The sequence below is a fragment of the Embiotoca jacksoni genome, unplaced genomic scaffold (genome assembly GCF_022577435.1).
Source record: "Embiotoca jacksoni isolate LCO1_2020_lvr unplaced genomic scaffold, fEmbJac1.0.p SCAF_15, whole genome shotgun sequence".
Lineage (NCBI taxonomy): Eukaryota > Metazoa > Chordata > Actinopteri > Embiotocidae > Embiotoca > Embiotoca jacksoni.
In genome coordinates, this window is record NW_027185285.1 from 4,765,001 (window position 1) to 4,790,861 (window position 25,861).

The window sequence follows — 25,861 nt, forward strand, 5'->3', positions numbered from 1 at the left end:
GGAGAGAAGAATAGAAGAGAGATAAATGAGGGAGGGGGCTTAATGAGAGCCCTGGCTCACATGATTATGGGAATGGCTGATAGAAATCAGGATCTTTCTCAAAGAAGTCAATTAACCCCCTCCCCCCTACCCTAATTATGCATAGATTGCTCCACTGGCTCTTTACTGATAGGGCTGCTCAGCACAGCTCAATATGCAGACTCATGCTGCCTGAGTCTATCAGGGGTTGTGTGTGTTGTGCGAAGCATTTGTCAAGCTTTTTTTTTTCAGAGTCCATTGGCAGCCTGCTTTAAACTCAGGGTTTTTCAAAGCTATTAGTTACCCCCGCTCCGCTCATCTTTCTTCCCACCTGACAAGCACAGAGCCAGTACCGGGCAGAGCCAGGAGGCGGCTCCACGCCGGGGACGCCTGTGGTCATTAGTGCATTAGAGGGCTAGATGATGGCTGAACTCTGTGGTCAGAGTAAATAAGCAGTGTTGTAGAATGTCAACACGACCAGGCGGCTCCTTCGCAGCACCCAGTATTGACATAACTGCTCTCTTATCTGAGGAGTGCAAAGCCTGGCCCCACAATAGAACCCTGTGCCAGAACAAATACAGTAAGAGATAGAAAACACACTCTCTGACACACAAATCCATACTCGCACACACTGGCTGTGAGGGAATGCATTGCGAGGCGCTGCAAGTCAAAGCTGCTGCTGCTGCTGTTGATGCAATAAGGCACACAACAATGCAAATGATAAATGATAATGCAGGACGATGCAGCAGAAGCATAATCAAGTTGTGGTCGGTCCCAGCGCGGGCTATTCGCGCGACCAGACTGCCTGCCGTTCCTGTTAGCTCATGAAAATAATGGGGTGTTTAGGATCTGAGTAATCTGGGTGAAGAACCTGGACTCAGCTCCCGCTGCTCAGTTTGGCAAAGACCGACGGCCAGCCTGACAGTGACAGGACGAGTTTTGCCACTGGGCTGGAGTGAAAGAGCAGTTTAAGTAGCAGCAACAACGAGTGCGTGTCAAAATAAGCAGAAAGACAGAAATGGAACCAGGGAGAGAAGACGCAGAAAGAAAGATGTCAGTGGTTTGGTTTTCAAACCCTTGTTTAAGTACCGCTGTCACATTTGCTATTTTTCCGTGTCAAAACATTTCAGTCGACCTTCTTCCCCTCATTGCCTCACATCACCCTAATAACTCTTCTTTAGTCTCCTTCCCTGTCTCTCCCCCACGCCCCCCTCTGCCTCTCCCTTTCTCTCCGGTATGGCCTCTGCCAGATCTAGAATGAGCTTGGCTCGCTCCGCCGTTGTGATAACCTGCTGAAAGCTGTTTCTCTCCTGTGGATATGCAGACTCCCAGCTGAGCTATCTGTGTACTACGTCTCCCCTGTGTTCCTTCCATTTAACTCCACAACTTGCTGTCTTCCCTCCACGTATTCACCGGATCCTCTCACCGGTGAGACCCGTCATATAGCTCGAGGCTTTCTGGCCCAGCGCATAGGTGTTGATGTATTTTATGGCCACCAGAGTTAAGCGTATATTAAAGAAAAATAAGAATAGGTTAACTGTTCAAAGTCAGTTTAATAGGTACTCTGGGACGTTGAGTTTTTATTTGAAACCCAAAACACTGCCAGCGGTGCTACCGAGCACGGCCAGTTGGAAAATATATTATTTTAATTTTCATCCTTCTAACATGTGTTTGTGGTATTTTGGTGTGACTTTTCAGTGAGTGTGTGTGTGTTTTGAGGATGTGCTAAGGCAAACCAGACGAGCAGCTGCAACACATCTGTTAGCTTCGATCAGATGCTGCAAGCCTCTTGTAATCCCACAAGGTCTCCCTCCTCCTCCTCCTCCTCCTCTCTGCCATTACTCTAAACGAGCCCCTGACAAATAAAGAGGGAGTGGAGGACAACACGTGACCGTCCAGCCCGCCCACCTGTCCCCCGGACAAAATGTGATCATTGCAAAGGTGATAGAAGACTGCAATGGCAGCTGTGCAGCCAACCAACCAACCAGACAGACAACAATGAGCAGTTGATCAAGATGATTTCCCCCACCCGCTCCTTCTCCGTGGTTTTGACCTTGAGTTTTGCCTTTTCTACTCCTGGCTGTTTAAAGCCCAGAGGAGAGTCTTTTTATTGCTGCCCTGCTCTATGTTACACTTCATCCGCTCATGTTCGGGTGAAGCTGACCTTCTCTCCTCTGCACGGATCGCCGGAAATACTCCTAATTTTACTCTTCCCTGCTCAAGTGTGTTGCTGCAGATGTTGAGCAGGCCCAGCAGCAGCAGCATTCCATGGATGACCAGTATCACCGGTCGGGAGCCATAACTCAACTTTAAAGCCCAGTTTGTCAGATGGGTTTATAAATGAATTTACTGTGTGATTTGGCTGAACTGGGGGTGCATTTAGAAGTGCTACAGTGCAAAAGAAGGTGGGCCAAGTGGAGTATTGTTATTATGGCTGAGAAGCTTTGCAACAAAAGAAGTCAAGGATATGCACATGTGATTATACAAAGTGTTCTTTCCAAGGTGATATTGTATAATGTTTGGCCTTGGCTACCCAGGTGCCTCGCTTCCCCTTGTCTGTAGGTTATCGGAACAAAAATGCTTTCATTTGTCTTGGCCAACGCTACAAGAATTAAACATTTCTCCTTTGTTCCCCTTGTGAACTAATGGCAAATTACATTCGGGACCACAGTGAGACCTTGGGCTGGCCGGCCAGTGCGGCGGCTGCCGGCTCTGTTATCTGCACTGTTCTGTCTCTGCGCCTCTGACAAGCTACATCAGACAGAGAGAAGCCAGAGCAGGGAGCTGCCTTCTGTTTCTCTCACACACATCACTCCAGGACTTTATCATATTATAGGCCAATCCAAAAGAACTCAGAGGACAGCAGCAAAGCAGGGTCTTCAACCAGGCCCCCTCATGTCCAGCACTGCTCTGCATGACCCAAAGGAGGCGCCGGGCTACAGACAGAAGTGGGAGGGAGAGACGATGGGATGAAAAGAGACATTCCGACAAGTCCTGGTTGCCAGTTGAATGCTGGGATGTTGATTTGTGAGTGGCTGGGAAGGAGGGAGGGGTGAACCTGTGACTCCCCATAAAACAAGACGTTCATTACGCTCCCATGCCGCAAGAAAACTAATGGACAGAGAAAAGGAGCGCAAATGGCACCAGGAAGTGGGAGGGAAGGTGGTTTTTAAAAAAAAACAACCAAAGAGCGAAGAGAAAGTGTTTCCATTTTGAAGCACACAGATGACGCCAACTGAGGGAAGAGAGTGAGGTGATGAGGGAAGACAGAAATATGGAGCTGAGCAGCAAGGGGAAGGAGGGAGAGTGATGGCGGGATGATGGAGAGGGTGTGAGGACGGAAAGGGAAAACTGAGAAGGGGAATGAGTGATGGGGCTCAAAGGAGCAAAGGGAGAAGAGGGGATGAAAGTGAAAAAGGGAAGACAGCAGGCAAATTCTGACCCAATGAATGGAGCTGCTTGCAGATTTATGTGGTGTTGTGGGGATCATTATACATCAACGAGAGGAGATGGGGAGACTCGAGCAACGTGACGCCTATGGGGTTGTGTGTGTTGATCTGTATTGCGCCGTTCTTTTATTCTCCCTCTTCGTGCTGCTCATGTCTCCTCCAAAGCAAACCAACTTCTGAGTTTGACAGAACACACTCGCCTGTGGTGAGGTAACATCCACCCACATCCACACTCCACTTTTCCAAAGCCTATCTACCTAGCGCCGCTGGTTGAGAGAAGAGAGGTTTGGACCACCCAAGACTGGATTGTCAAAGCCCTGCTTTTGATGTGGCACAAGCATATGTGCAGTGCATGGGTACAATCTCTGCTAAAACACACTCGCAAAACACAGTTTTACTGCCTCCTGTGCGGCATCATTACTCCCCGTCACTGGAGCGGTGGGATGCTCAAACGGAGAGAGAGTGAGAGAGAGGCAGCCACCTCCTGTGCCAAGCAGTGCCAGGCTGAAATACTGGAGCCGTATGGTCACCCTGAGGGAGGGGAACCCTGCCCGGTCTAACCACATCTCAATTAACCAATTAAGTTCAAAAGTTAACAGGGGACTAATTAGAGAGAATAGTGCTGAGTATTTGTTTTAATCTGCTTTTTTCCCACTACCAGGCATGTCTGTGTCCGTGACCTGGCTGCCTGTGCTTTGGCTGTGTCGGCTGAAACATGGCACGCAAGCTGCCGTTAGTCACCCATCCATCCCCGTGGCCAGAACATAAAACCAGTGGATTTAGACAGATCAGTCATCAGCTGTAAAACAAAACCAGATCCAGGGCATTCCATCTGATGTTTCCAGTGGAACAGGAGAACCATGGAAATCCCATTTTTGGATCTGGATTTTCACAGACGTGTGAGAGAATATTCAAAAATGGAGGGCAGTTTTTGGTCATATTTTACGTGGCTGTTGCCTGCTCCCCCTCCCTCGTATTTGGTCCTGCAGATGGGTTTTAATGGGTGCTAAATGGGAGGTTTAGTGCCCCGCTATTGGCCTGTTGGGGTCTCTTTTTAACAGCATCATATTGAATGAGTTGTGTTAAGGACTCGATGCTACAGCGTGTGCTTCACGTTGACAATCTGCCTCAGGCAGAAAGTATTTGTAACTTATCACTAAAAGTATAAATCTTATCCCCGTGTTTAAGAGAAGAGGGGCCGCTATATTGGCTGCTCCCACCAATAAAAGATATGTAGGCTGTATGACAAAATTCTGGTGGGGCTGCTTTGAGCCCTGCAGCCAAATGCAGTGTGTTTGGAATCAGGCTGACAGGTAGATAGAGAGAGGTGAGAAATCCCTGTTTGACTCTGCTCGTTTTCCAACGGGGATATTTTTGTGCTCTTTTTGGGAAGCTTTATTTGAAGGCCGTTACAATTTAACTTCCTGAATGGTTGATTAACTGTGTGCGTGTGCGTGTGAGTGTGCATGTGTGCCTGTGTGTGTGTGCGTGTGTGTGAGAGAGCGAATGAGGAAGGGGGTGTGAGAAGTCTTGGATGTCAGGATGCAGTTTGCGGGGTGAAGGACTCCCCTGTTGGATGTGAGGCCCGGGGAGGATTCCTCCCCCCTTCCTCTCTTCCACCTCCTCCCCTCTTTACCCCCTTACACTCATCTCTTCCTCTGTGAGATCCACAATGCTGGGAAGAAATGTGTCATTAACAGGGGAGACCAAAATAATGTTTATGGGCTCAAGCAGCACCGAAATCATTTTCCATATCAGTGCAACTGCATGGGCCCTGTGGGGGAGTAAATCTGATTTTCTCCTCCCTGTGCCAATGGGAAACATCATGGGAAAGAAAACAGATTGTTAAAGAGATGGCCTGACACAGCTGTGGGCGGCTCTTTTTGTGTTTGGGGGTGTGTGTGTGTGTTTGTGTGTGTGTGTGTGTGTGTGTGTGTGTGTGTGTGTGTGTGTGTGTGTGTGTGTGTGTGTGTCATAAAAGAGGAAGACAGAAATAACTAGATAAGAAAAGCGACTAAGAGAAAGCAAAATAAAAATGTGGATCTTAGCGTGCATGCGTGGATGAGAGAATGAGATGGATGAGCCCCACTATGGTAATCACAATTTCATGCCTCAGGAATACAGAGCTGGGACAAAACAAACGGCCCTGAAATGCTCTAGTGTGACAATGGCTAAGTTAACAAGAGCACTCACCGAAGTTTGGACGAAACAAATGAGCCTCCTTGTGGAGTGTGTCGCTGCCCTGTGTATGGTACACAGAGTAAAGTGCTTCTTCTTCCTGCAAGCTCTCAGCAAATTGTCATGCCTTTTTTTTTTTTTTTTTTTTTTTTTTGCCCATCTCATAAGAAACACTTGCATTTGTTACACTCAACCGAGAAACAATAAAAGTTATTGGTTTAGTAGGTAGCGCGTAGGGAAATTTTATAACGTAAAATGCTGATGGAAATAACAGTGTGGTGCTTTGAGAGAAAACACTTCATAATGAGAGTCCCATCCAAGGAAAACTGCACATGACTGGTGTAATATACACTTCCTGTTACATCATGAACATGTAAGTTCTCGGAGAAAAGCACTGAATGAGAGAAATTGAAAGCAGGGTGCGGGGATTTTGTGTTGTGACATTGCTTTCCTTGTGTGTCCTATTACATCTGTGTGGTGGGAACAGGGCAGGAGAATGTGTGGGTGGGTGTAAAAAGAAGGTAATGGGCCTTGAGCTCATTTGTCCTGGCCTGGTGCTGCTGCTGCTGTTTCGAATCTGTCCTCCCACTTTCCACGTCCCGGTCTGGAATGTCAGCTTGTTCTCCACAGATGAGGCCAGTGACTCAGCAAACGATTGCACTTTCACATGGATCATAGGGAGAACACCTCAACAGAGGTCCAAATCACAAGCGCATCGTCCAACCAGCTATGTGCAGTTTCCTTTTCGTCCTTTACCCTTGGCCTCTTCACCCTTACCCTAGATTTTCCCTCCTCCGGTAGCATTCACCAACTGCTCAACCTCTTAAGTCGACTCTTCCTTGGACAGTCAGAGGTCTTATTGTCTCTTAAACGACACACCTCCTGGCCCGATCCCCACGAAATAGCTGCGAAGGTGCTCTATCTCCTCTTTATTCACTGTGCCCATAAAACACCTCTTCAGCAGGAACTCTTCCAGACATCGCTATCTCTTCCTGTCGGCATGCCATTGTTGGTACAGGAGGGATGGGATGGGGCGTGAAGCTCCTTTTTTTTCTTCTTCTTCTTCTTTTCTATTTACAATAATAACCCTTTCAGGAAAGCTGATGTTTTTGTGGTCTCCCGTGAAAGATTTTGAGAAATACAACACATGGACATGAACATATATTGGTGGGGATGCGTGAAAACTTTTTGACATCCCTCCACCCAAAAATAAATATCCCTCAGTGACATTTTCTCCTGTTTTCTCTGAAGCATCACGGCCTCTTCGGCTCTATTCTTGTTTTCAGGCTCCCTGCCAAACTAGAACAAGCCAGTTGGTCTAATTTGTTTAGGATTAGAATCTCTTATCTCTATCATGTTGACTTGTATATTGTGTAAACAGCTGGGTGAAGTGGTCAGGGTGCTTCTGCTGACCTCCCAAAGCCAATTTTATTTGCATAGTACTGCTGCGCAAAAATTCCCAGAATCCCTTTTTACCGTGTCATCGCTTCAATGGGGAGAGAGCGGCCGACCACGAAGCCACTCTGCTGTCACAGGCTGTCAACTTTCAGCGTGATGACCACCATACGGACACACAATCGCAAAGAGGCTCACATATGCTTCAGCGACACACTCTCCCACACACTTTCTAACTGTTTTTTCACTTTGAAAGTTTCTCACAGTTGCTCATACTCTTATCTCCGCTCTAAACTCTCACCCCCCCCCCCACACACCCCACCCCACCTCCACCCCTCACCCCCTCCTCTGGATGCTGCCCTGTATTAAAGAGTCTTTCTCACTCTCTTCCTCCATCCATCCTTCCAGCTGCTTCTCCTGTTCCCTTTCCACTTCTTCCGCCCCCACACTGACCACATCCACTAAACTCACTCCACAGGCACGCAGTGTGGAGAGTGTCGGAGGCGTGCGCTGCTGGCACCCCCCGCCCCCCCACCCGCCCACCACCACCACCACCACCACCATCACCATCACCATCACCATCACCACCCCTACGCTGGGCCCAGCTCCAGGACTGGCCCGCCTGCTTGCTCTCTCTCTCTCTCACTTCAGTACACTTTTGATCAGACCAGCCTCCTACTCTAGTTGCCCACTCCCACGGCCCCACCCTCCAGCCACCCACCAACTCAAAACAACAACAACAAAAAAAATCGTTTGTAAGGCAGGGGGTAAGTTGAAAAGAAAAAAAAAAAAAAAAATCCTCTTGCTACAGTTGTTTCCGAACTGAGGAGGAATTTGGCTACCAGTTGCGTTAATGTTTTCAAGATGACTTTGACTGTTTGAAGGAAATCCCCCCACTTTGGTAGCCATTTCAAAATACCTTCTGTGTTTTATTGTGAGGAAGTAGGCGCTGGGTTAGTCAGCGGCCCTCCGGGGCAGTGTGAGCAGTCTGTCTAGGGCTGCTGGTGTGTACAGTTGCCCGATCCAGCCCAGTTCCTCCGTGTTACTGAAGGGTCAAAAACTTTGGGTCGTGTGTTTATGAGTGAATATGTGTGTGTGGAAAGTCCGTCTGGCTTCTTCTTCTTCTACTTGGGCGTCTGAATTCCTGGGCAGAACATGGAGCTGCATCGGTAGGAAAGTCTGATGAGAAAGACACTGAAGTGGGAGTGAAACTATAAACAGGCATCCACTCAATATGTTTTTACTTGGTAAGTCAATATTCAAATGTCTATCTCTTCATCATGTTTTATCTTCATTGTCTTTTCCTGTTCTTTAGAGCAGTCCTTCCTTAAATTAGTCACGTCAATTCATAGCTAAACATAGAAACTTGTAATGTTTTGAATAAAATAAATGTAATTCTAATTCTTATAGCTTATCAATACATTTCCTGTAGTCTTGTCTTGCTGTGTCTGAGAGTTAAATCATTGCCAGCAACAGGTACAACAACTAATCAATGGATTTTAAGCCGCTCCTGGAAAAAGAAATTAAATGTATTATCTTTTTTATCACCTAGCTGATAAGGATTTTATTTATTTAAGAAAATGAGGTGTGTGTGTGTGTGTGTGTGTGTGTGTGTGTGTGTGTGTGTTTTGTCACAGGATATGACAGAAGGAGATCATGTGAGCTAAAATTATTCAGGGTGTGTTAAAGAGCCTGGATGTGGCCGCCACATGGCACTGGGCACTGTGCAACTCTCATGGACTCTTTCTGTGATAGGTCTTATAAACTGTGTGTGTGTGTGTGTGTGTGTGTGTGTGTGTGTGTGTGTGTGTGTGTGTGTGTGTTCTTTTCCCCGGCATTTCATCTTCTTCCAGCCTCTTCTCTCTGACGCCTGCTGATCACTGAGCTGTGGAGAGCAGGTTTATGCAGTCACACCTGCAATTTTCTCTCTGACTCTCCTCTTCTCTTGTCACCATCACTCTCACCTCTCATTGTCTGTCTGGTGTCCTTGTCTAGACGTCACGTCCATCCGTCCCTTCAGGCTGCCGTCTGCAAATAAGACAGAGCTGAAGACTACCGTGGCTCATATTTCAAGAGCAGACGGGGAAATATGATGCACGGTGAAATAATTGTACTTTTTCTTATAGGCAGACTTGTAGATGTGTGTGTGTGTGTGTGTGTGTGTGTGTGTGTGTGTGCGTGCGTGTGTATTTATTTGTGCGTGCGCACTCACATGCTCATGAACACAAGTGCGTGCGAATGGGTGTGTATTTCTTCAGGAGAAAATTTTGATCTGATTCCCAGCATTGAAAAGAACAACGTGTTGTGGGAGGGTGATTGTTGTCTTCTCCGTTTTTTTTTTTTTTCCTCCCATCACTGCTTGGCCCACATTAAGATGAATCCCTTTACATCCTATTATTGTATTATTCCAGTTAAGACACCAAACAAGCAGAGTTATGTAAATAGGCAAGGGTTGTAATGGGGCAGACCCAGACAGGACACACCTCCCTCTCCACAGCTTTGACAACTCAAACCAGATTATACACAGCAGAAAGGGGTGTGTGTGTGTGTGTGTGTGTGTGTGTGTGTGTGTGTGTGAGACGACAACAACCGTGGCTTAGGTGGGGTTTTTCAAGGCAGGTTGGGAGGGCTGCTGTTGCTGTGCAGCACGCTGACCAACTGCATCTGCCCACTGCTGTTGTAATGGCTAGTGTTCAGCCTCCTTGCCTGGAGCGCTGTTTCTCTTTCGTTCCCATGACAACTGGGCCTTCATTCTCCCTGCTCCGCCTCCCCGCCTGCTGCTCACTCCGTGCTGTCCTCGGGGGCCTCTGCCTGGGCCCACATTACCGTGTGCATGCATGTGTGTTTTTGTTGTTGTGCACAAACTGGTCTCCTTCACCCTACACACCCACGCCAGAGCGAAACAGTAGCACTGGTTAACACCTCCACCTCCAGAGGTGCCGCCATATTTGTGTTTGTTTCTGTGTTTGTACATTTCAACCTTTTTGAACATAACTGTGCGAGTGAGGGTGTCAGGTTGGGATGTTTAGATGTCGGGGAAGGAGGTGGGGTTCCCCCCCCTGTCCTAGTGTTCCCATCTCCTTTAATTCCCTAATAGGATTAATCTCCATCGCTGTCAGGGATCGGCGCCGATTAGGATGCACATGACCCGATTTTCTTGAGAGCCCATGCAAGTGCACTGCTGGCACCACTTAAGAACTGGAGAAATAAATAAACGTTTTTGTTTTTTTTTGTTTGTTTTTAAATACACGGGCAGAGAAAACATAACTTTTACAAGGAGCTGGCGTAGTGGTGACAGCCATCCTGGATCCATATCGCCATTTAGTAAACTGCAACATAAACAGCCATGGTGAGTCCAGTGCTGTCATGCCTCGGTCCTTCGGCCCACTTGTTCTGCGCTGCTTTGGTTGGCACCCAAATTGAAACGGCCCCAACACCAAGGCGGACCAGCCCACTTTTATTACCCGTGCGCTTTCTCACCAACACCTCGGATTCATTAGGATTTAAATGGGTGGACGTCATATAAACACGGTGAGAGTGCAGCTCATGTTCTTTCATTCAACAGTGGTAGAACTTGAGAAAACTGCAAGAGAAAAGAGAGATTTTCGCAGGATCACGCACATTATATTTTTCAGCAGGGGACAAACAGCAAACATGACACTGAGGGAGGGGCCATTTACCGTGACTGACAGGCTGTGGCGTCAGCAAAACCTCCAATGTGACAGAGGTGAAGGCTGCTGCATTATTATGCTGTACCTACTACAATTCAGACTGCGCCAGTGGTCAGCTCTTCTCCCAGTGCAGATGCTGCGGCCATTGAGAGGTCTGATCTTGCTGTGCTGAGGGAAAGGCTTCATATGATTTGATCCGAGACCCTCCTGAGGTTTTTCATTCATTCCCCTTCTCCCCTAACACCAGCTTAAACTTCCAAGATCTCCTTGCCTGACATCTAGACATCCACCTTTTTTTTTTTTTATGTATTGTCATTCTCCGTGCCTTGTCTTTTTGACTGAGGCGCTCTCCTCTCTTGGTGTGTTAAAGAGGGGCTTCGTGGCCTCTCTCTGTCACTCCCTATGTCTCTCTCACCCTTTCTCTCTCTCTCTCTGAGGCAGGCCCTTTAATAATGCAGGAGGATTAGCTGATTTATGTGAGCCGGAGGCGCTGAGGAAAGCTGGGGTTCCTGCGGGGGCGACAGGCACAGAGGGAGAGGGGAGGCGAAGAGTGTGCAGTGCGGAGGGTGGTGGCATACAGGAGCCCTAGGTGTCTGGATGACAGGGGGTGGGGGGGGTTGGATGTGTGCCTGGTGAGCACGCTGGCCACAATCCACTCCCGCCCCCCATCCCCCTCCCCGCCCCTTCAACTGGCCCCCCGACCCCCCGCCACCCCGCACTCCACAGAGCTGTGCCAGGAGCGCTCCACGTAGGGACAGGGTGATAGGAGGTGGCAGCGGGGAAGGGAAGGAGGGGACTGGGGGCTGAAAAGGAGAAAAAGCCTGGATAGTGTGTCACCACGTTGCCTCCAATCAACTTGGACATTAGCCAGATAATCAGAATAAATCCATAAATTGATGTAAAACAAATGATCAACCAGAAACGAGAAACTTAAAAACACTTTTTTATACTGCTTCTTGCTTTTATGAGCCTCTGATAGGCCGGTGCGTGAACGCACACGCACATACGCACACGCACACACACACACGCGCGCACACACACACACACACACACACACACACACACAAGGCCGGTTTTAAGGTACTTTTTCGAGGTAGAGCTCTGTAACGTTGGGGATCGTGGGGTATTTCCACCTGTCTGGGGCCCTGGTACAAAGTATGACAGGGGTGTTTCTGAATGTCAGAATGTGTGTCCATGCCTAGTTCTGTGTGTATGCGTGTGCCTCTGCACGCCTCTGTGCTCCAGCCTATGAGCCACAGGCTATTCGGCGCAGGAGCGAGAGCGGCAGGCTGATAGGTTTATCTCTGCTGTCTGCCCAGAGGATGTGCTCACTCACCGCCCGGCTGATTAAGACTTTCACACAATTGTTCCCAGAAAAAAAGCATCTATTCACTTTTGGACCGATTCATGCTTAAAGGAAATCAAATCACACAGCCTTCCTCGTATGATCAGCTCGTCGTGAGAGGCCGATAGTGAATTTTTACAGTGTCGCTCTCCCCCTGTTTTTTCACAGCTCGCTCAGCTTGCACAATGTATGACACACCGATGAGTATGTCCGTGCAAGTGTGTGGATGTGCGCTCTCATCACGGCAACTTCATACATATGCATGAGACTTCACGGTGGTGTGACTTGGGGGAAATGAACGTGCAAAGAGCTGGGCACCCGGGTCCCTCACTCAAGTGCACTGGCGGGCGCGTAATGGGAATGCAATTTAAGCAGTGGTTAATCAGTGTGTTTTCTCCAGCTTGCCCAGCAATGCATAATAGACAATCAGCCCCCAGTCACACAGGCGTTGCTACAAATGGTCAATTACTCATCATAGTCTTGTTAAACACACAGTTCAGCCAGCCAGGGACAGATTGCTCTGCTGGTGCCATCATTATGGTAAAGAACAAAGCAAAGCAAAGCAATGTGTCAGAAAGAAACCGGGACAGAGGGAGGGGAAGAAGAGACAATAAGGATTTGGACGCATGCACATGGTGTATTTCTGCTCATCAAAATGGGAAGGAGGAGGAAAAGAGAAGAGAGGAAATGGTTACTGTGACAAAGGAGAGGGAGGGAGGAACAAAAAAAAAAAAGGTGTAAAACAACTAAAATGGCACCAAAGAGGAAAGAAGAGCGCAGGATTGTCAGAGTCATGCAGAGAAAAGGCAGGAGTGAAAGAAAAAGACAGAGAGGAGGTGAAATGGAGCAAAGCAATAAAAGAGATTGAGGGCATGAAAGTGAGAGATGGAGAGCACAAGATAATGGAGGGAGGGAGGGAGAGAAATTGAGAAAGGGACGCTGGGGAGCAGGAGCAAAAGTGTGTGAGAGCGAGAGGGAGAGAGCCTGAGAAAGTGTGTACTCAGCTGTGAGATGAGACCTCTGTCTGCCCATAGGGAGAGGCGTGTGAGGGGAGAGGAGAGTCTCACACTCTCTCTCTCTCTCTCTCTCTCGCTCGCTCTCTCACACTCACACACACACACACACACACACTCTCTCTCTCACTCATTCACCCTCTCCCTAGGGCAGCCATCAAATCTGCCTGGCTTAATGATTCCACCTCAGACAGCCAGTGGGCTCCATCCTGTTACATCTACATTGAGATCTAATGCAATGGTTTTTTTGTTTTGTTTTGTTTTTTAATATTTGGTCACACTCATGGTCACAGTGTACGTCCACTCCTCTGACTCTAACCATGTTTTTTCTCCTTACCTTTGTCCCCGTGGGAATGCAGGCAGTGGATTGATGGGCAATTCCTCCGCCTCCTTTATGGGGACCTTTTTGGCCAGTAGTCTGGGTTCCCCCCCCTTCCCATCCGTCTCACCCCTCCCGGCCGCCCTCCTCGCCCTCTTCACCCTCCTTCCGAGGCGGACCCCACTCCAGCGCCTCGCAAATCTGGTTTCCCCATTCGCATGAAGGTACCTCAGATCACACATGTACACAAACACACACCCACAGCCTCATCCCCTCATCTGACCGCCTCGTCTGGGTGATATCCATGTCCCGGCAGTATTGGGGACAGAGCTTTGCAGGGTGTATTGTTACTCTGATATTGTATATTTTTAGGTCGTGTTAGGTTTCCACCGAAGTACGGCCTGTAATCGTCTAGCGAGAGCCGGGCTCCCACCCTTTTATTTGTGCACCAAAATAGGCTGAGGCCAAGCATGTTTGGGACGAAGCTCTGGATCCAGACACGGGGTCGAAAGTTCAGCCAAGGAATCTTGCGGTATTCGATTCACGTCAGCAGGAATGTCACTCAAGGCTCTCCGAAGCAGCACATGCGAATGTGGGCCAGTAAAAAGTTGCAGTGATTGCAGAGCTTTCAGCTAGTGTCTCCATCACAGCTTTAATAGGGTGGTTCCCACCCAATGTGCAGCATTACAGGACCCTGACTACACACACACATACACACACGCACACACACATGTGCACTGTCAGGGAAGTGTAAGCACACACACACACGCACACACACCAAGTTCAACTCCTCACACTTCTGCTTAGATACAGCCAGGAAGTCAGACAAGGATAAAGCAGGGAGATTAATCTGGTTGGGTATTTTGGGACTTGACATGCTCAGGATGACGGATAAATGTAAGACCTATCGAGCCATTGACACATTAACGCACGGTCTGCTTTCCTATGACTTCACTTCTGTCGCTTTTAGATTTACATGCTCATAATCTTTTGCTAATTACACGCCGTGTTGGCCACCCAATGTCATCTAGTGATCCACAGCCTTTGAAGTTGATGGACCCTTGTTATTTCAGCCCTCTTTTATTTATCTATTTATTTTCCAAGAATAGCCCATCTGTTAGTCCAAAGGGGGATGGGGGGGGGGGGGGGGGGGGGGGGGGGGGAGGGGTTGTTATTTGTGGTCAACGATCAGCGGCTCCCCCAGTTGCGCGATGTGCGTTCGGGGCTGATTGGGTGCGTTGCAGCTGAGATGCTGTCTGTTTGTTGAGTGTGTGAAGCCATTGGATGCCTCCCACAAGCTTCCCCCCCCCCCCCCCCCGCCCCACCTCGCTGCCACGTCCTGGCCACCAGCGGCTGAGTCAGTGGACAGCTGCTACAGTGGTCAGAATAGATGAAACTCTAGACTCCTTCAAATAAACATGGGGAAAGGAAGAATATCTCTAAACGAGATATCAGCTGGAGAATCAGCTCATTCAGAAACATTTTCCCTCCAGTGACAGTGTTTCTTTTACCTTCTACTTCAAGCTTTCATTGTCGAACACTTTCTTCTCGTGGAAAAGTAAAATAATATTAAGAGTGATGATGATAATGCCAAGCCTAATAAAAGTAATGGAGGTGATTATGACTGGGATTATTACTCAGTTGGCAATGGAGGCCATTATCTCTATTGCAGTTTAATTGCATATAACGCACTAAGAGCATGATTGAATCCAGACTGTTCATCAACCACATTCAGCTGTTCCCTCCTCAAGATAATTGCATATTGTCTTTTTCCTGTTTTGCATAAAAAGCAAGTCATCAAAATGAGCGGCACAATTACCCAGACTCTCGCCTCCTCTCTCCGGGTGTCAGCAGAACAACACCAGCAGCGGAGCAGGCATTGACTCGTGCGTTCGTCGGTGCATTAGTGTCTCACTTGTAACCTCAAAGATGTGCTCTGGATTTTTTTTTTTCTTCTTCTCGCCGTGTGCTTTTAAAGTGGCTGCTTGCATGCAAATCCAAGCATAGCACTTCAGATTTGTACTCAGAAATTCTTTTATGATTCTCCTGTTTCTGAGATATACCTGTCATTGTGCAGAACGTCTTTGTTTCTGCTATTTCTCAGAACCATTTTCGGCAAATTAAAGAGCTAAAATTGATAATTAACCAAGGGATAACTATTATCGCATTAATCACCCGCTACCCAGTCACTTAGTCGGGATAAACACTCAGTGGACTGTAGGTACATGGAGGTAGGCTAAATCATAAGCGCATTTATTTTTTTTTATTCTACCTTTATTCGCTAAATCAGGAATAAAAAAATAAAAAAAATGTTCTACAATAATTATCACAGACGTTTGAAATGTGATTAGATTGAAGCCAAATGAAAGCCAAATAACATGTAATAATAATCATAAAACAATTTGGGGGTGGCAGTGCCACATCTGCGCAGTTCTCACTGAATGTTTTACTTTAACAACAGAAAAGGTTTAGAAATGTTTAATCTTCATTTGAAACTAGATCTGCAAAGCACACAGTAATCAAAAGATACACATGGCAGATATTGTTTTTATCCCACTGTTTTTTTTATCCCACAAGTGCATGAAAAAAAGCAAAAATGGTTGAGAAAAAAAAAAAAAAAAAAAAAATCTGGATTTGGACCAAAATTGAATCACAAGATCCTTGGCCGAATTTACCACACAATGATTTACAAATCAACAGAAACACTAACAACCCGGAAGATATCATCTCCTTGGTGGAAATAATAGCCTCAAAGAATTTTTATGAAAACAAGTGGGTTCATGACTAATTCTGACAAACATAACCAGTTATTCAGCTTGGTTTCTTTGAATTCTGTCGCAAGACTACATGAATGTGCGACTAATGATTTTGACAACATGGCGATCGACCAAGCTGCTGCACCCAGACCCTCGATCAAATCACTGTTTTATACTTGTACAGTTGTCTTCAAGTAGAACCTAAACTTTTTTTTTTTTTTTTTTTTTTTTTTTTTTTTTTTTTTTTTTTATAGCAACTCCTCCACTGTCTGATTGGGTCCTGAAATACCAATAACAGAAAGTCGGTTAAGCTCAACACCACTGACCATGTCTGTCAAAAACAAGCTGACAATCATAGTTTTTTCACAGTCCACAATACAAGGAAGCTCCCAGATTTGACACTTTTTGGGTGAAAAATGCCTCGTATGGTTTTCCTTTTCTTATACTTTTCCATGGAGCTCCACCATGAACAGGCTGTTTTGTGTCCGTGTCTTGAAGGCGTATTGATGTGAATGACCTTCTCATCTGATTGGCTGACTCTTTTCTGAGTGACGCACGCCCAGTTGTTTTCCTCAATCTTGTATCTTGTTAGCTCAGCGATGTAATGATGGCTGCATGTTTTTTTTTTTCCGACATAAAAATTTGGACAGTGGGCTACGCTGAAGGCGGACATATGACATGAGCTTCAGTTTGTGACATGAAAAATTTACAGAGGTCCAAACAACACGGTTGCTAATTTTTTTAGCTGTGTTTATTTCTCTATGAACTGAGCGTTTCAACACTTTCGCAGTATTTATACAACTAGATATGCTTTATAATCACAAAATGAAACGTAAATCTGAATTAATACGATATAAAACTTCTAAGTATGTGTGGACAGGGTTCTGAGTCTGTTTAGACAGAGACAGTTGTCATGCAAATAGATCAGATTTGTGACACTTAAAGTAAACCTGTAAAGAACATCACCACATAACGTTAGTGTTATGGATCAAGATAACTTTGGCGAATAGAGTTTTTGTATCATATTCTCTCTGATTGCCAAATATAGTAACAGACCTTTTTATGTACAACATGGAATCTATCTGTTCCTTTGCTGAGTTGACATGTGGGCTCACTGTCACACACACACACACACACACACACACACACACACACACACACACACACACACACGCACACACACACACGCACGCACACACACACACACACACACACACACACAGAGAGAGAGAGAGAGAGAGAGAGGTGTCAGTACATGATTGTGGGTGCAGGAAAAAAGGGGGAAAAACAAACAAAAACAAGGACAGATGAAGCGCAGTGGCGTTTTTAATATATGTAAAATGTTTTTCATAACACCTGGTAAAATGGATTAGACCCACTGAGATTTTGAAAGATTTATATTCATGTTTGAATAAACCCCACGGAATCAACAGAGTGCAGAAATTAAAAAAGGAAAATAGAGCAAAAAAAACCAACAAAAAAAACTGCAGGTTTCTCACAGGCCTGAGGCCAGCTGGCTGCAGTCCAAATGACTTCTTACGTTATGCCAAAAACAATCGCCATCTCATATCCCTGTCCACACATATAGACACACATGCTTGCACACACACAATTGCCTGCACACACCTGTCTAATCCACTTCTGTTTGATACGCCTCTCCAAGCCTATCTTCAGTTGTCCATCTTTCCTTCTGCGAGCAGTTGCTAGCTTTTCCCTTTTGTAGGATTTAAGCCGCACCCCCCCCCCCCCCCACCTCTCCTCTTCCACACTCCTGCTTCTTTCATTCTCTCCCTCTCTTGTGCCAGCCTGCATCCCTTCCTTTCAATTAGTCAAACCTGAAGAGATCCACCACAGCACTGCCCCTCCTCCGCCAAACATCTCTCGTCTCCTCTCCTCTCCTCCTCCTCCCTTTCTGTGTCTTGATGGCTCTGTCACTTTTTCTCAATTAGCCGGCCTGACAGGCAGCTCAGGCTGCTCCTCCTCTCCTCTTGGTCTTCCTATGCCATGCTCTCTCTCCATCCTTCTGTCTCTCTCTCCTCTCCTCTCTGAAATGTTACAGCCATTTCTCCGGAGAAAATACGTTATTTTGTCTTTTTTTTTTTTTGGCAAAAGTGAGAAACCCTCATCAGTACCTGAATGGGCTGGTGTCGTCAGCGGGTCTGAGGAGAGTGGAGAGAGGATGGTTGTGAGAAACGAAACACTGTCGTCCGCCTCTTAATGCAGCAGGCGTAATTCTCCTGTACCTCGAGGTGCTGTTCTATATCCAGCCCCCTTCTTTGTCCTCCCTGTCAGCCTGCTTCTCTCAACTCGCCGTGCTGTGAGAAATACCTTCAGAACTTCTGGAAATCCCTCCCTGGGATGCAGCACTGTTTGTTCTGCCGCTCGCCCCTACACTCCGCCCGTGGAAAGGGGGCCATGCGCTGTGAACTCCCCTCTTGTCATTCACTTGCTGATGCTGACTTGTTTAGTGTGTGAGTGTGCGGTGGGAGCGAGAGAGAGAGAGAGAGAGAGAGAGAGAGAGAGCGAGGCTGCTGTGCAGTCAGCAGACTGCACTAAGACCCTGCTCACGTCGCCTGCAGCAACAGCAGCAGCAGCAGCAGCAGAAGCAGCAGCTTCCCTTGTCCTGGCCAGATTAATGGCTGAATGGGCTCTGCCGTGCCCAGCGGTTCCCCTCTTGCCGCCCCAATGGAGAGCATGCTGAAACTGAGCAGGCTGGCATTATCGGGCACAGCCAGACCACACTGTGAAAGGGGATTACGCCGTCAATCGTCACGCTCACAAACAACATGCTGCCGCAGAAAAAAAAAAAAAAAAGACCCTCTCCCAGCTTGGATAAAGACTGGCAAACGGCTCTCTCTGCTTTCCTCCCTCCCAAAATCAGTGAAAAACGTCTTGCTTAAACAAAGGATCCCCCTCCTCCCTCTCTAGATGAATTGGCATAAATGTGTATGCTTATTAATCATGACAGCGAAGAAGGAGACAGATACAAAAAGGGGGGGAGGGAGGGGAGGGAGGGAGGGAGGGAGGAAAAAGAGTAAGAGAGGTAGAAAAATAGGTGAAAGACGAAAAAAACAAAAAGGGAGAACAAGTGGGAGTATGTAATTATCAGCCCATTGCCCTCCTCCGAAAGCAGCACCTCCTGTGTTATTGCAGGGCTATTTGCCCTCTCTGAGAGTTTCATTAATTAAGATGGGAGGATGCGAAGGCCACACTAAGATGAGGTCATTAAACCCACCACAACACTCCTCCCTCCCCGGAGCTGGCTCACAGCACCGGCCCCATTGTTCCACCGGCAGAAAGTGAGACATTCAACACTCAACGCTGCTGTAAAAAACCACGGCGCTAAACACACACACAGCCAAATAAACTGTGTGTGTGCCTTCTGGGATCAGGTCACATGCTTGCCAACACAAATACGTCTGTCTTTCATTTAGCTTGTATGGAGCCGTGTTTCCCTCTCTCTCTCTCTCTCTCTCTCTCTCTCTCTCCCCCTCCTTCTTCCTTCACTCCCGTTTGCGAGTTATGTTCGAAAATGAGGTTGGAGGGCGAGACAGGTGCAAAAGCCGGAGAAATGGAAGCGTGAAGCACCTGGACTTCTCTGGATGACCCGGAGGTCACAGAGATGCTTGTATGCGGCGCTGGTGGTGATGGAGATGACCCGTCTGTCCATCTACGTATCGCTGTCTCTTGTCTTTGTTTTTCCTTTCCTGAAAGCGTCACTCTTCTGGTGATAGTGGATACATGTCTGTTTTCTTTTTCGCATTTATTTCTGTAGCCTGTGTATAGCCTGATGACCCAGGTTTAATCATGGGTTCTTTTTTTTTGTTAGTATCACATTACATAATATGCTCAGCAGAGCACGTTCAATGTAGTTGTACAACACTGCTGTCAGTAAGGCATTTCATCACCATGCTGCCCTATTTTTGTATTTTACTACACTTTGATTTTACCATTAAATCCTTCTTTTACAATTGGGTGAAATGATTAATTATACAGCAGCAGGCATGGGCTAAATTAATTTGCATTGATGTGTTTGGATGCTATAGTTACCCAATTGCAGAGGAAGTGGGTTGTCATAGTGATGCTTTTTTTTTTTTTTTTGTCCTAATCTTGCGATGAGCTTTCATCTCATTCCATCTCTTCTCTCTCCTCCACCCTCAAAGTCCTTTGTGTTTTTCAATGTCCCGATACAAAATTTTTTTTTTTGTTTGTTTGCTTATGGTGTAAATGTCCTCCAGATGGGCTTGGTGTAATATCCCCAGGTGTACTGGCTTACAGGCCCAACATCCCGCTGACCTTTTACCTCTGATGTAGGTCGGTGAAGGTTAGCCGCCCGGCTCTCTGCTCATTGTAAACACAAGCTTCAAATCCGTCCTTATCACTCCATTCAGATGGAGAGTGGAGCCACCGCCGGTTTTGAGAGTGAGATAAAGAAAGAGCCATATGTTTCAAAGACAAATTTCATCTATTGCAGCAATCCCCAAGCTTGTGTTTTTTTGTTTTTTTTGCATTCTTAACTCGGGCAGAAAAGGCAAACATGAGAGGCCGAGCCAGTGCTTATTTGCGTATGAACACCACCAGCTGCATTGGACCTGAAGGATTACACTGGATAACTGCATCTCGGTGGCTGTTGTCCTGTCTTATCAATTCTCTCCTTCCCTCACTCTGCCATCCATCTCAGCAGGTCCAGGGTATCCTCGATTCTCAGGGAGTCTGGCCCACACCTTCCTTCCGATGAGCCACTTGGATCACCATGCCAACAGCGGGGTTCTCTACGGGCAGCACCGTTTCTACGACACGCAAAAAGGTGAGATATTTAGAATTTAACCAGACAAAAATAAGACATTTAAAATCGAATTTAAACAATATGGTTTGGTGTAATTTAACATGGAATATCACTATAAGGCTGCTTGGGGCCAAATTATAGATTCTGTCATTGCTTTATCCTTTTTGTTCTGATGTATTTGTTTTACTGACCTGCCTTCCTTCCTCTCGTAGAGAACTTCTATCTCCGAGGTCTCCCATCCCAGCCGCCTCTCATCTCAGCCAATCACAGTCTGCCACCAATGTCCAGGGCAGGTTCAGGACACTCTCAGGGGTCCTGCAGCAGAGACAGAGATCCAGGGGTGGGGACAGGTCTACATAAGGGTCTTAAAGAGGGGTCCGTGGAAAGAGGAGTGGTCCCTGTCAAGGACAAGGAGAGGTCCAGTAGCAAACAAGAGGCTAAGGAGAGACAACAGCAGCAGCAGCAGCAGCAGCACCACAGCCACCAGCCGCCCCAGCCCACACACCACCACCATTCCCACACCCATCAGCAGCACCCACACTATCCACAGCACCCACTACCCCTGGAAGAGGTCAACAGTCGGGCCCTGGAGAGGCACAAGGCGTCACTCACAATGGACTACAACAAAGACCACCCTCAGAATATGGGCAAGCCCCTCAGTGCCTGTTTGCATAATGGCAAGATGCAAAATGGAGATGCAGGAACTGGAGCGGGGACTAAGGTCTCCATGTCCAGCTGTGGCGGGGAGGGCACAGCCCTTCGGGCCATGGGGGGCGGGGGGGTCAGCCAGGGCAGACATATGGGGTCGGGTGGCAGTGGTCGCTGCACCAAAGAGGGTATAAGTGGGGAGATGAGGATCAGCGAACAGCCTTCAGACTGTCTGGAAAGAGGTCAGGCACCACTTCACCACTCTCTGCCCTACTCTGTGCCCCCGCCTTTACACATGGGTTCTGCTGCTGGAGGGGCACACCCCCATCCACATCCTCACGCCCACCCCCACACACATCCTCACCCAGGGGGCTTCCACTGCCTTCAGCTCCATCCCAGCCACCCACACCACCCACATCATTCCCACCACACACACCACCATCCGGACTTTTTCTGCCCGCCCCCACCTGCTCCTCTAGCCAACCCCGCCTCACATGAGAGGGGGCCAGTCAACGTGGGCCGAGAACCTAAAGTCACGGGGGCCACATTTGTGCCATCTGTGGCGGACCTAGGAGAGAAATCTGGCGGGCCATTCCAGCTTGGTAACCCTGACTGTCAGGGTGTAGGTAGTGGAGGAGGTAGCAATGCCAAGGACAAGGCAATAGAAAAGAATGGTGGTGGGCACCATAGTAGTTGGCACAGAAAACAGCAGCAGCAGCATCAGCAGCAACAACAACAACAACAACAACAACAACAGCAACAACAACAACAACAACAACAACAACAGCAACAACAGCAGCAACAACAACAACAACAACAACAGCAGCAACAACAGCAGCAGCAGCAGCAGCAGCAGCAGCAGCACCCATACAGAAAGACAGAGAAGGCGCCAGACTGGATGCAGTCCCACCACCAACACCTTCAGCCCTCACAACTTCCTCCACCTCCCCAACAACAACAGCCTCCACACTCTCAACAGCAGCACCAGGTCGTGAGATCACGGAGTGCTGAGTGCATCAACAGTGGTGTGGACATGGATGTGTTCAGACCCTCGCTGCCCCAAGGGCCCAAGGCGGGGCACTCTGTCCCTCATTCTGTAAACACCTCTCCTTACAGAGACTGTTCCCATCCAGGACCCCCACCCAACTCCTCCCCACTCGGAAGTAAAAACATGGGGCAGCACAGTGGGACTGGAACAGCTCATGGTCCTGCAGGTAGCTGCTCCCTACAGAGAGATGGCCAAAAGGTAGCTCGGATTCGCCACCAGCAGCATGGCCGACCGGTCCCAGACGCTCCTTCTCCAGCGGACTTGAACCAGGGGAATAGTCAGGAGCTTAAAAGAAAGATGGACATGTCTCCTTATGGCTACAGCAACAGCAGTGGGCAGCACCACCACCAGCAGCCCCCAGTGCCACCCTGGGCGATGAGGCCTCCCCATCACATGTCACAACCGGAGGAGGAGCAGAGGAAGTCCTACATGGACTTAGGGAGCACCGGTGGGCAACACTCGCAGCAGCAGCAGCAGCAGCAGCAACAGCAGCAGCAACAGCAGCAGCAGCAGCAACAGCAGCAGCAGCCAGGAATGAGCCTGCCTCCTCCACAGCCCCCCACTGCACCTCCCCTCAGTCAGCAACAGCAGCAACCACAACAGCAACCTGATCCCCAAGGTCCAACTCCGGGCGAGAGCAGTGCCATGAAAAGCTTACTAAAGTACAGCAACCAGCAACAGCCACTGCTCCTCTCCCAGAAGAGCCCCTTCGGGGGACTGGGAAGTCTCAAGTCAGGGCCGTCTGGGGGGAGCTGCGCCCTGCAGGGCAACAAACAGACCTTACCTTCCAGGAAGGGCCCAACCAGTGACAGCGAGCGCCCTGATTACGGTGGGCGGAGCCGGGAAATGGGGGAGACGGGTCATGGGGAAAGCGAGGTGCGGCAGCCGCCGGTGGGAATCGCAGTGGCAGTGGCCAGACAAAGAGAGCCACCATGTCGGTCAGCGGACAGTCATCCCAACAGCCGGCAGGGCAGGGTGCACCCCTCTGTGAAAGGTAAGCAGTCGAGGTCACTGGCTTGACCTTTTTTTCTTAGGCGACTTGCCAATGTCCTCGCTGTGGAAAAAAAAAAAAACTAAAGCAAAAAACTGAAAAGCAAATCTGTAAAAAGCCTGAAAAAAATATTTGTGTAAATTAGTATTTTTTTAGACAAAACTTTTTTGTAGGTAAAAACTTTTTAATTTAAATTCTCTAGCTTTTAATACTCAGAGGTTTCAGTATAACTTGTTCCTCAGTAGTCCCAAACCAAGCCTGACCAATTTTAATTTTTTTCTGCATTATTCAGCTTTTATTACTCCTATCAAAAGTCAGTGAATTAAACACTGACAATTGAATTCCCAGAAGTAAAATCTCAATAATGTTTTGGAGAAATGGCAATTTACAATACTGCAGTATTACTAAACTCATTTCCACAACAACCTAGTCCAGCTTTTTATTAAATTTAGCAGCAACACTCAAAATATATTCTGTAGCATCATTATTTTAATAGAAACAAACAGTACACAATCAGTAGCACATATCTATCCATGTTTAGATCTGTATTTACTGCCCACTTATTCATTAAATCATCAGGCAGGCGTTTAAGAAACATGTAATCATTGTGCTCTTTATTATTATAAATTATCATAATTTTTTTTCATGCTATGTAGGGAAAACAACATTCGCACATCTAATGGAAATATGCAGTAAAAAAAAAAATGACCCACTGTGATAAAAGTGAACTTAATGAAGAGTCTAAACATATTCATGCTTGTTTGAAATTCCCTGTTTTTCCAACATTTCTGCTACAAAATTGACACTTGAAATGTATTTATTTGTCAAGTTGTGTCAGTATTTTTAGCCACAACAGCGAGAGCTAATGGTTAAGTTTGTGTTTGTCTCATAGGACCTCCTCGCTCCATGTACACCTCCGATCCCACCGCAGAGGAGGAGAGGAAGAGGATGAGTGAGGAACAAATAGGTCTCACTTGCTTGGACAGAGAGAGAGATGCTTATATCAGGTAAAGCGCATGTAAAAGCCTTATCGCTCAATATTCAAATCTGTATTGCCAGAAACCTTCTGCATGCTGGTCTTCGTCTGTATTTCTTCATCCTCGTCTCATCCTGATGCCAGGGACAATAAAGAAAGGGTGGAGTTTGCGAGGATCCACCCGTCCAACGGCTGTCACGGAGACCTCACCTCTCATCTCATGGTCCCGGGCGGGACTTCCCTCCAGTCTGGTCAGTTAGGAGATCCTGCTGCACATTCTGCTCACCACCACTGGATGCCAAGAACTGGAAGTCCTTCCCTCTGGATGACAGGACACTCTTATGGTAAGAAAATACTAACAGTTTTGGAAATTAAGATGCAAAAATTGTACTTAGATTTTCTTCGGGTGTGACTTTATTATCTTCAGTAGTGGTAATTTAACTGAAGGAGGTTATCCAGTCCACTTTTTCTTATTCATGGAACAGCTCTAAAACATAGGTGTGCTGCACTGATTTCTAAGTGGATGCTTTTATATAATGTTACTCATCAGCATCTTTTCATTTGTTCCCAGTCAGTTTTAGAACCGATTTGATTACTTTTCAGAGCATGAACATAGGTTGATGGTTTTGTAATCTAATTGGAAATTCTCTCTATAAAGCAGGTATAGGACACACAACCCTGCACCAGAATCTGCCCCCTGGTTTCTCTGCAGCCATGTCGGGCCCTCTGCAGCCGGTGCTGCCTCTGCCTCAGGACCCTTCCGCCCAGCTGGTGGTCCTGCCCTCTGAGCCTCCCACCCATCCTGCAACCCATCACCTGGGTATGCCACAACCTTGCTTTCTCCTCTGTAAAGCCAAGCGTATTTATAAATCAGATTAAACAAACGAGCCTGTCAAGAACACACTAACTGTACACATACAGCCCCGTACATCCAAATCCCCATAAATTAGAAATTTACTAAATTTAGCCTATGTTCCCTGGAACATTAACACAATGTTATTTCAGTGTTCACATAATCTGGGGATAACATTAAAAGAACTGTTGGTAATCACAGTGATCCCATGAAGACTGCTGACTAATTTCCCTTTCATGGATTTGTTCACACACACACACACACACACACACACACACACACACACACACACACACACACACACACACACACACGCGCGCGCGCACACACTCCAATTCAAATATTTCCTGCACACCAACTGCTCCGCCCAGCAGCAATAGTGCTCTCAGTGGGTCAGGATGCTCATACAAAGCTA

General features: G+C 47.4%; 1 protein-coding gene across 1 annotated transcript in view; it reads left to right on the forward strand.

Annotated features, from left to right (window-relative positions):
- Positions 1-25,861, forward strand: part of LOC138197966 (BAH and coiled-coil domain-containing protein 1) — a 64,251-nt gene that overhangs the window by 16,874 nt on the left and 21,516 nt on the right. Inside the window, 7 exon segments of the mRNA XM_069149037.1 lie at positions 13,429-13,496; positions 13,498-13,612; positions 20,826-20,951; positions 21,143-23,620; positions 24,510-24,624; positions 24,738-24,937; positions 25,255-25,413. Of these exon segments, the coding sequence (XP_069005138.1) occupies positions 13,429-13,496; positions 13,498-13,612; positions 20,826-20,951; positions 21,143-23,620; positions 24,510-24,624; positions 24,738-24,937; positions 25,255-25,413 (3,261 nt within the window).